The 11,163-nt window shown below is 61.9% G+C and overlaps 1 protein-coding gene across 1 annotated transcript; it reads right to left on the bottom strand.

Annotated features, from left to right (window-relative positions):
• Nucleotides 1–423: 423 nt before the first annotated feature.
• On the bottom strand, nucleotides 424–1,589 carry LOC100274174 (Fasciclin-like arabinogalactan protein 2). The gene has a single exon (NM_001148548.1). The coding sequence runs from the start codon at nucleotides 1,499–1,501 to the stop codon at nucleotides 686–688; it is 816 nt and encodes a 271-aa protein (NP_001142020.1). The 5' UTR covers nucleotides 1,502–1,589; the 3' UTR covers nucleotides 424–685.
• Between the last annotated feature and the right edge of the window lie 9,574 nt (nucleotides 1,590–11,163).

Here is an 11,163-nt window from a genome sequence, read left to right as displayed (position 1 = left end):
TGTGACTGTGCTGTGCTACGCCCGGATCGGCCTCGCTTTGTCCTCCACTCCTCCTGGCCTGGGCACATTCTTGTTTTCTAATTACTCCTCCTGGCCTGGGCACATTCTTGTTTTCTAATTACTGGCTGTTGCTGTGTAGTAGTAGTACGAGTATACTTTTGGCGTGTGTAGTTCGGGTTGCATGACCTGCGACCAGCGTCAAATCAATGGCATCCACCGACAACTGGAGACGCAAGAAATGAATGCGCAGGGGGGGGGGGGGGGGGGGGGGGGGGGGGCGGCACTCGCTTCGGAGCCAAGGAAGGATCCGGCGATGCATTTTGCTCACGAAGGCCGTAGCAAGTCAGATTTTGTTCCGGCGATTTAAAAATTGGTTCTCTCTCAAAAGCTGCGACAAGAAGGAAACCACCGGGAGCTCGTCGTCGTCACAAGCGGCAATTCAGCCAGTGCCCAGATTTCACTCGTCCGTCAGAACCAAAAATACAAACACCTCCTCATAAACTCGCACTGAGCCTCACCCTCACTCACGAATACGTAAGCACGCATACACTATTTTCTCTCGACCGAGAAAAAAAAACACAAACCTCGAAGCACGCCACCACAACCACGATCACACGCCAATGGATCAACACCGGAGAAACAAAAAAAAGACAAAAAAAAACAAAGCACTTCCGTCCATGGATCGCTAAACCAATGCCGAGGCCGCGGCCAGCGCGGCGGCGAGCCACCACCGGGAGCACGGCGCGCCATCGGCCGCGCTCTTCTTGACGTCCTTCTGGTCCACAGGAGCAGCGTCGTCTTCCGCGGCGGGGCCGGGCGCGTCGGCCACGGCGGGCGCCGGGTGGCGCTGGCGCGCGGCGGCCTTGCCGTTGCCAGCCTTGGGCGCATCCGCGGCAGGCGCGGGCGCGGGCGTCGGCGACGGCGACGGCGCGGGCTTGAAGAGCTCCACGGGCTCCACCACGGCGTCGATGACGTAGATGGCGAGGGGGTCCTTGTCCAGCACCGTGGACTCGACCCGCGCGGGCGCGGCGGCGGCGGCCGTCCTGATCGTGACGGCGTCGCCCTGGCTCTGCACCGTGAAGTTGAAGCTCCTGGCGGCGCCGTCGGTGGCCAGCGTGTTCATGGGCCCGTTGTTGGACTTGAGGCTCCCCAGCGAGTAGTGCACCGGCACGGCGTGGAACAGCAGCAGCTCCGCCTTCCCGTCCGCGCTGAGGTTCCTGTACTTGGGCAGGAAGGCCCTCACGGCGTCGTCGGAGGGGCAGAACGCCGTCATGCCGCCCTCCACGGCCGACTGGTACGTGGACGACGCGTCGGGGGACGCCGCGATCAGGTCCGCGAACGCCTTGCACCCGCCCTTGGCCATCTCCGCCGTCACGTTCGGAGGCGCCGCCGCCGCAGCGGGAGCTTTCGCCACGACGGCCGCCGCCATCGTGGTTGTGGCCGCGAGGGCGAGGGGAAGGAGCAGCAGCAGGAACGCCACGGCGCGGCTGAGGCGGCGCATTGTGCGGGGCGAGAGCGTGGAGCGGAGTGCGGCCTGCCGGGCGCGGTGCTGTGCGTGCGCGTAGGAGTGAGAGGGGGAGTGGGAGGAGGATGGGCACACTGGCGCGCACTTAGCTCTATACACCTTAGTTTTTTTATTTTAAACTTTATATTACTACGTGAGGAGAATGGAAAACAGTCTTTTGTACGATCATGTATACGCTCTGGTTGCTATAATGCCCTTTACATACTTCTCCAAACACGTCTGAACAGAAGGGTGCGCCGAGTACACAAATACATCTAATAGGGATCATGACACAATCTCATATTATCACCCTCAAACCTAGGGAACTCATGTTTGGGAAATGGGGCACAACCAAGATGAGATAGGGTCTATTTATTTCAGCTTTTCTGCTGATTTTGTCCGACGGCTCAGGATACCAAACACTTAGTTTTTCAGCTTGTTTATATGAAAATATCTTTGATGAAAATCGTCTAAAATCAACGTGGACACAGGTAGTGTTTGGATTGAGGGACGAGGAAGGATCAAGAGGGATAAGATGAGATCATTCTAACTTAACCCGCGTTTGGTTTGGAGGTCCAGAGTCAGGGTCAATGCATATTCTTCAAAAATGGTGTATGAGGTCATCCCTCAAAAATTAAGGGACGGGGTCAGCACAGGGTTGATCCCGTCCCATCCCTCGTTAACACCTGTCGGCGTTTCGAGACCGGGGGTCCCCGAGCCGACGAGTGAATGTCGCCGCGTGCCCCAGCACAGATGGGTCGAGCGCGAGGGCGAGCGCGAAGGGGGGAAGAGCGAGGCGGCCGGAGACCGGCGTGAGAGAGGTGGGAATCCCGCGACCTTCGTGTTCGTCCCGCGCCCAGGTCGGGTGCGCTTGCAGTAGGGGGTTACAAGCGTCCACGCGGGAGAGGGAGCGAGCGGCCCCAAGCGAGCGCCTGTTCTCGTCCTCGTCCCCGCGCGGCCAACCCTCTCTAAGAGGGCCCTGGTCCTTCCTTTTATAGGTGTAAGGAGAGGATCCAGGTGTACAATGGAGGATGTAGCAGAGTGCTACGTGTCTAGCGGGGGAGAGCTAGCGCACTAAGTACATGCCGTCGTGGCAGCCGGAGAGATTTTGGCACCCAGCTGGTGTGATGTCGTGGCCGTCGGAGGAGCGATGGAGCCTGGCGGAGGGACAGCTGTCGGAGCGGTTGGGTCCTTGCTGACGTCTTCTTGCTTCCGTAAGGGGGCTGAGAGCCGCCGTCGTCACAGAGCATGCGGGGCGCCATCATTGCCTATCTGGCGGAGCTAGCCAGATGGGACGCCGGTCTGGTTCCCTGTGGCCCGAGTCAGCTCGGGGTAGGGTGATGATGGCGCCTCCTGTTGACGTGGCTGGCCTGCGCCCCAGGTTGGGCGATGCGGAGGCTCCTCCGAAGCCGAGGTCGAGTCTGTCTTCCATGGCCGAGGCCGAGTCCGAGCCCCTGGGTCGGGCGAGGCGGAGGTCGTCGACTGAGGCCAGGGCGGAGTCCGAGCCCTGGGGTCGGGCGAAGCGGAGTTCGTCGTCTTCCGGGTCTTAGCCCGAGTCCGAGCCCTAGGTCGGGCGGAGCGGAGTTCGCCGTCTTCCGGGGCTGAGCCCGAGTCCGAGCCCTGGGTCGGGCGGAGCGGAGTTCGCCGTCTTCCGGGACTTAGCCCGAGTCCGAGCCCTGGGTCGGGCGGAGCGGAGTTCGCCGTCTTCCAGGTCTTAGCCCGAGTCCGAGCCCTGGGTCGGGCGGAGCGGAGTTCGCCGTCTTCCGGGGCTAAGCCCGAGTCCGAGCCCTGGGTCGGGCGAAGCGGAGTTCGCCGTCTTCCGGGTCTTAGCCCGAGTCCGAGCCCTGGGTCGGGCGGAGCGGAGTTCGCCGTCTTCCGGGGCTGAGCCCAAGTCCGAGCCCTGGGTCGGGCGAAGCGGAGCTTCCTATGATGCCTCCGGCGGGGCCTGACTGCCTGTCAGCCTCACTCTGTCTAATGGCACCGCAGTCGGAGTGGCGTAGGCGGTGTTGTCCTTCTGTCAGGCCGGTCAGTGGAGCGGCGAAGTGACGGCGGTCACTTCGGCTCTACCGGGGGGCGCGCGTCAGGATAAAGGTGTCAGGCCACGTTTGCATTAAATGCTCCTGCGACTTGGTCGGTCGGTGTGGTGATTTAGTCAGGGTTGCTTCTTAGCGAAGGCAGGGCCTCGGGCGAGACGGAAATATGTTCGCTGTTGGAGGGGGGCCTCGGGCGAGACGGAAATCCTCCGGGGTCGGCCGCCCTTGTCCGAGGCTAGGCTCGGGCGAGGCGTGATCGAGTCGCTCGAATGGACTGATCCCTGACTTAGTCGCACCCATCAGGCCTTTGCAGCTTTATGCTGATGGGGGTTACCAGCTGAGAATTAGGAGTCTTGAGGGTACCCCTAATTATGGTCCCCGACAGTAGCCCTCGAGCCTCGAAGGGAGTGTTAGCACTCGCTTGGAGGCTTTCGTCACACTTTTTTGCAAGGGGACCAGCCTTTCTCGGTTGCGTTTTGTTCCGGTGGGTGCGCGCGAGCGCACCCGCCGAGTGTAGCCCCCGAGGCCTCGGAGGAGTGGTTTCACTCCTCCGAGGTCTTAATGCCTCACGTAATGCTTCGGCTGGTCTGGTTGTTCCCTCATGCGAGCTGGACGTAGCCCGGGTGTACGGTCGGGTCTCAAGTTCTCGGGCTGGTATGTTGACGCTGTCAACGGTTCGGCCGGAGCCGGGTTTGCGAGAGCAGCCCCCGAGCCTTTGCACAGGGTGAGAGGGCGATCAGGGACAGACTCAGCTTTTTTACATACGCCCCTGCGTCGCCTTTCCGCAAGGAGGAGGGGGGAAAGCGCCATGTTGCCCTCGATGGGCGCCGAACATGGTGTCTCCGGTGAGCTGCAAGCGGGTAATCCGAGTGGACGTCCGTGCCCCGTTCGTTAGGGGTCGGTTAGGGGCCCAGAGGCACGCCCAAAAGTACCTGCGGGTGATCTGCCGGACCTGGTCCCCTAGCGACGGGGTCCGAGGGCTCGATGCCTCCCTCTGATGGGATTCCGTTACAAGATCGCTCTCGCTGGTCTCGGAAATGTCCTAGGGTACCTCAGGAGCGCAGCCCGAGCCTTGGTTATGTATCGAACGTACCCATGGTCATCCCTCGCTCGGCGTCTGAGGCGGCTGTGAACCCTTCGGGGGCCAGCCTTCGAACCCCTGATCAGTAATGGGCACAGAGCCCGAGTAGCCTGAGGCGGCCGTGGAACCCTTCGGGGGGCCGACCTTCGAACCTCTGACCAGTAGTGGGTGTAGGGCCCACGCGATCTGAGGCGGCTGTTGAACCCTTCGGGGGGCCAGCCTTCGAACCTCTGATCAATAGGGAGGCTCGGAGCCTGGTTCCTTCACGGGGAAGGACCCTTTTCGGGGTATCCCCTTTCCCGGTCCCTGTTGCAAGAGAGAGAGAAAGAGGAAAAAAGGAAAAGGATACGAAATCGAACGACGCGGCGTACCTTTACTAGCACGGTCATTATGGCGAAGGCGAAGCGTCGCCCGCTCCTCCTGCCAGAGGCGCCGCCTGTCTCGCCGCGGAGTTAATGCGACGGGGCGAGTGGGTGGCGAGGCGATCGTTGCGCGTGCGCGAGTTGTCCGGGGAACGGCTGTTCGCTTTGCGTTTTCGAATCCCGCGTCCGATCTGGGCGGAACGTTTGAACCGGTCTCGCCTTGGTCTTTATATACCCGGGAGAGGGTCTGGTGACGGTTCTTTGCTCCGCTTCCTGCCTCCTTCTTAGGTTTTCGTAACCCGAGAGACTTAGCCAGAGAAAAGGAAACCGCCCTTCCTGCCCCTTGCGCCGCCATCCCTTCGGCTTGGTGATAGCTGACCGGGTGACCATCATCTCGCCGCGCGATCCATGGCCTTTTTCCACGATGACGGCGAGTGATCTGGAGGATCTGGTTGGCGAGGGTTTACTTCACCCTCTCACCGATGAGCAGCGACCGAAATGGATTCCTCCTGTGGGTGGAGTCGCTCTGTCCCCACCGCCGGGGTACATCGTGAGCTTCGTCTCCTTCCACGAGCGGGGATTCGGTGTGCCGGTGGGCCGCTTTATGCGGGCGATCCTGCCCCACTACGGGGTGGAGTTGCACAACCTCACCCCCAACTCCATCTCGCAGGCCGCCATCTTCGTAGCGGTGTGCGAGGGGTACTTGGGGATCGCCCCCCATTGGGATCTGTGGACCCATCTCTTTTTCGCAGAGCTTTTTTCCTCGCCGACGGGGGAGAGGAAAGTCCGCGCAGCGGTGCGGGCCGGCGGGTGCACCCTCCTGCTGAGGCAGTCGCGGGCGTCGCTGTATATTCCTGCCATCCTCGCGTCCTCGAACAAGGGGTGGCAGCGCCGGTGGTTCTACCTCCGGAATGACGGCGAGTTGCTCCCGCCGTTCTCCCAGCGAGTAGTCACCACTGCCGCTGACGCTTGGCGCCACGGGACCCCGCACGAAAGACAGAAGAACCTCGAACCCCTTCTCCAGGCCTTGGAGGTGTTGCGGAAGGGGGGACTCACCGCTGCGGGAGTGATTGCCGCCATTCACCGTCGGAGGGTGCTTCCCTTGGCGGAGCGACGGCTGTCGCTTTGGGAGATGACACCGGAGGCTGACTTGGAGGGCTCGCGGATGTCCTCTGATCCTCTTCCCTTCGACGCCCTCCACGGGCGGGTGTCCGTCGCGTTGGGGAAGTCAGACCCCACCGCCTATTCCCAGCTTTTGATGCGCCCAGACCAAGGGTGTGTGACCCTGGTGTGTGTCCGCTTCTTCCTTCCTCTTGCATCGGGTTGCTCCTGGTTCTTACGGTTGGGTTTTTCCTCCTTCTTCAGGAGGTGGGGTGGCACAAGCCTTCCCTGCCACGGGTCCCGCAGGATGCGGTGGACCGAGCAGCGCGGCGGGTCGCCGCGGAGGAGAAGAAGAGGAAGAAAGACGCGGAAAAGGCCCGGGCTCGTGAGCGAAGGCGGGCTCGAGACGCCTTGGAGAAGCTTCGTCGCCGGCAGGAGAGGGAGGGGCTCCCGAGGGAGCCGTCGCCGGAAACGCCCGACGACGACGACAATGATGAAGATGATGACGAGGAGGACGACATGGCTGGACGCCTCGGCCTCAGCCCCGGCTTGGGGTTTGGCCAGGAGCCGTCAAACCCGCCCCCGAGCGGGCTGACGCCGTCAGTCCCTGGGGTCGGGACGCCGAGGTCCCAGCTTGAGGGGCGGGGGCAATCCGAGAGGGTACCGGACCCCTCGGCCGGAATAGCTGAGGTGACCCCGAGGGGCCAGGCCGGAGTGTCTGCTCCCCGAGAGCCACCACCCGCGCCGCCAGCGTAGGGGAGCGACCCTCAGGTCGCCGTGACAGTGCCTGGGCAGTCCGCCCCCCGGGCGTCGAGGGCGCTCAAAGCAAGGGTGGTGCCGAAGCTGCCGGCGAAGCGGACCTCGGCGGTGGTTCAGGGGGTCGAGGTCCAAGAGACTTCCCCCCAGGCACGGTTGATCATGGCCCGGAGCGGGTAAGTATCTCGGAATGTCTTCGTCCTGGCTTTTCGTTCATATGTCCCGGCCGTGATTTTCCTTTTTCCCTCAGCAAGCGGAACCATGGCCTGACCGACCTGGCACCCCGGAAGGCCCTTAAGACGGCGCCGGCTTGCGTGGCCAGCGCCGCTCCAGGCCTTGCCGTCCAGCCGACCTTCTCGCAAGGCGTTCCACCGCAGGGGGCTCAGGCGGCACCGGTCGCCGTGGAGCAGGTTCCTGAGGCTGGCTCTTCTGCCTGGGCGGCCATTGTGATAGGGGAGGCGGCTGATGCTGACGTGGTCCCGAGCCCGCCGGACGTGACGGCCACGCCGGCGCCTGCCGCTACTGAAGTCGTCGCCGCCCCCGTCGGAGAGCGATCGGTTGCTGCCGACGTTGAGACGGCTGATGCGTCGGCGCTTGGTGCCACGGAAGAGGGGGGCATGGAGCCGCAATCCGTCCCACCGGGCGGCAGCCTCGTCGCTGTGCGGCAGAGCTCCGAGGGCCGGCGCCAGTTGCTCCGGTTCCGGACCCGTGAGGCCTCGGACCCCATCTTCGTTCTCGACGATGAACGGGAGGACCAGTCCTGGGATGAGCTCCGCAAGTGTGCTGAAGCAACGGCGGGGTCGCTCCGGTCGTCGCTGGAGGTTTTCTGCAGGGACATCCCCAAAATCCTCCATGTAATGGTTTCAGGCATACCTTTTCTCTTTTGTGACCGAGGCGTTCTTCGTGACGCCCCGCTTCCTTCCCTCAGGATCTGACGGATCGGAGCGCCGCCAAGTCGTCGTTCATCCGCCGCGAGGTCGACGTCTGGGGCTCGCTGTGATCCCTGAGGACCTCGCTCGCCGGGGCTACTGCGCGCCTTTCTCAGCAGGGTGCCGAGGTAGCGGACCTCCAGTTGCTCTGCACTGACCTGAGAGCCGAGGCGGCAGCGGCGCGCGCGGAGGCAGCCGCGGCGCGCGCAGAAGCACAACGGCAGCGGTCGGAGCTCGAACGGGTCGTCGAGGAGCGGGACCAATCTCGGGGCCGGGCTGCCGAGGCCGAAAGCCGGGCCGAAACCCTTGCGGCCGACTTAGCCGTAGCCCAAGTCGCAACCTCGGAGCAGCGTGCCCGAGCCGGAGGTACGCCTTGGCCATCCTCGGTTTTCGTTCCTGTTTCTTTCCTCTGCTTGTGTTTGAGATCTTTCTTCTGGCTGTTTGCAGAGCTTGAGTCCGCCCTTGATGAGTCCGCCAAGGCACTTGCCGAGGCGCTTGCCGGGGCGGCCGAGCAGAGGGAGGCTGACCACGCGGCCATGTCCGAAGCCGTCTCGGACGTTTACCAGATCCTTGGCTTCGGCGACGTTCCCTCAGGAAGCTCCCCTCAAAGTCGCCTCCAAGTCTTGGGCGATCATGTGCGCGGCAGACTCCGCGAGGCGCTACACCACGGCGTCAGGCGGGCCTTCGCCGTGCTCGCTTCCCACTACGTTGTGGACCTGGAGCGGGTTAGCATGGGGTATTGCCTTCCCGACGAAGATGAAGCCGCCCTGGTAGAAGTCCAGAGGCTCGATGCGGCCGCCGCGGGTCCGAGCGCAGTGCTGGCGACCACCTTTGAGGCGGAGATCCTCCCACCTGCGCCGTCGCCGGAAGCCGAGATGGACCTCGTTGAAGGTGGGACGGAGCTGAAGGCGCGGCTCCTTCCCAAGGCGACGCCTAACTTGTTGGAACAGTTTCTGTTGGATGCGCGTGCGTCTTTCTGCGGCCGCTGAGGCCTGAACACTTTGTTACCGTTGCATGAAGTCGCACTCCTTTTCCTTTTATTTTGCGTGTCCGGCTTCGCCTGTCGGTAGCAGGGTGGCTTCCCCAAGTAGGGGTCACTTTTCGTGGCGGGTGACGAGTGAGATGTCCCTAATCCCGGAGGCATGGGAGTACCTCGGCTTGGTCGGCCTTGCCACTTACATGCACCCACGTTCGCTCCTTGGGGTCCTGCTTCTGACATAGCCGGGGGAACGTAAAAGCCTTTTTGTTTGAAAATTTTGGACGCAGAGGGGTTCCCCAATCTTGACGCAGAGCGATAAGGGGGGTTCCCCCCTTTTTAGCCCCTGAGGGAGGGTCAGGCTCCGCCGAGGCGAGGCTGACCCTTCCTTGACGACTAAGACTTGCGTGGGAGCGAGGTATGCGAACAACTTGAAAACATCTTAAGGGTAGAAGCGACATAACCGTTGGATGTTCCAAGCGTTGCCGTAGACCTCGCCCTGACTGTTGGCCAACTTGTACGTTCCGAGCTTCAGAACTTTGGTGGTGATAAGCGGTCCTTCCCGGGGGTGCGTGTAGCCCCCGGGTGACCCCAACAAGGGCTCGGGGTGCTGTGCGGTGGTCGCAATCCCCTCCGGGTGGGCTTCGATGCCCCGCCTGGAGATGATAAACCCCAAGACCAGGATTGAGCTTGGCGCTTTTCGCCTCTTTGATGATCTCCGCCGCCATTAGCTTGTGGATCTCCCTGCCTATGGCTCTGCGCTTCTCCTCGTCGAATCGGCGCTGAGGCTGCCTGACGGGTCGGGCTCCGGCCCGAATATTCAGCGAGTGCTTGGCAACATCCCTCGGTATGTCGGGCATATCCGAGGGACTCCACGCGAAGATGTCGGTGTTCGCGCGGAGGAAGTCGATGAGCACTGCTTGCTATTTGGGCTCGAGCCCGGAGCCGATCCGGATCTGCTTGGAGGCGTCGCTGCTGGGGTCGAGGGGGACGGCCTTGACCGTCTCCACTGGCTCGAAGTTGCCGGCATGACGTTTCACGTCTGGCGCCTCCTTAGAGAGGCTTTCCAGGTCGGAGATGAGGGCCTCGGACTCGGCGAGGGCCTCGGCGTACTCCACGCACTCCACGTCGCATTCGAACGCGTGCTTGTACGTAGGGCCGACGGTGATGACCCCGTTGGGGCCCGGCATCTTGAGCTTCAGGTAGGTGTAGTTGGGGACGGCCATGAACTTCGCGTAGCATGGCCTCCCCAGTACCGCGTGGTAGGTTCCTCGGAACCCGACCACCTCGAACGTCAGGGTCTCTCTTCGGAAGTTGGAGGGTGTTCCGAAGCAGACGGGAAGGTCGAGCTGTCCGAGGGGTTGGACGCGCTTCCCGGGGATGATCCCATGGAAGGGCGCAGCGCCTGCCCGGACAGAGGACAGATCAACACGCAGGAGCCCGAGGGTCTCGGCATAGATGATGTTGAGGCTGCTGCCTCCGTCCATGAGGACCTTGGTGAGCCTGACGTCGCCGATGACGGGTTCGACGACGAGCGGGTATTTCCCCGGGCTCGGCACGTGGTCGGGGTGGTCAGCTTGGTCGAAGGTGATGGGCTTGTCGGACCAGTCTAGGTAGACTGGCGTCGCCACCTTCACCGAGCAGACCTCCCGGCGCTCTTGCTTGCGGTGCCGAGTCGAGGCATTCGCCGCTTGTCCACCGTAGATCATAAAGCAGTCGCGGACCTCGGGGAACTCTCCTGCTTGGTGATCTTCCTTCTTGTCATCGTCGCGGGCCCTGCCACCCTCCGCGGGTGGCCCGGCCCTGTGGAAGTGGCGCCGAAGCATAACGCACTCCTCAAGGGTGTGCTTGACGGGCCCCTGGTGATAGGGGCACGACTCCTTGAGCATCTTGTCGAAAAGGTTGTGAAAGTCGCCTAGAGGGGGGGGTGAATAGGGCGAAACTGAAATTTACAAATATAAACACAACTACAAGCCGGGGTTAGCGTTAGTAATAAAGAAACGAGTCCGCGAGAGAGGGCGGAAAACAAATCCCAAGCGAATAAGCAAGTGAGACACGGAGATTTGTTTTACCGAGGTTCGGTTCTTGCAAACCTACTCCCCGTTGAGGAGGCCACAAAGGCCGGGTCTCTTTCAACCCTTCCCTCTCTCAAACGATCCACGGATCGAGTGAGCTTCTCTTCTCAAATCAAAGCCGGGAACCAAAACTTCCCCGCAAGGGCCACCACACAATTGGTGCCTCTTGCCTTGATTACAATGGAGTTATGATCTCAAGAACAAGTGAGAAAGAAAAGAGGCAATCCAAGCGCAAGAGCTCAAAAGAACACGGCAAATCTCTCTCGCTAATCACTAAAGCCTTATGTGGAATTGGAGAGGATTTGATCTCTTTGGTGTGTCTAGAATTGAATGCCTAGCTCTTGTA

The sequence above is a fragment of the Zea mays genome, chromosome 2 (genome assembly GCF_902167145.1).
Source record: "Zea mays cultivar B73 chromosome 2, Zm-B73-REFERENCE-NAM-5.0, whole genome shotgun sequence".
Taxonomy (NCBI): domain Eukaryota; kingdom Viridiplantae; phylum Streptophyta; class Magnoliopsida; order Poales; family Poaceae; genus Zea; species Zea mays.
Note: the sequence above shows the minus strand (reverse complement) of the source record. Positions and strands in the feature narration are given on the sequence as shown.

Bases quoted from the DNA above. Each gene is read 5' to 3' on its own strand.
- LOC100274174 (NM_001148548.1), bottom strand. From the start codon at position 1,501: ATGCGCCGCCTCAGCCGCGCCGTGGCGTTCCTGCTGCTGCTCCTTCCC.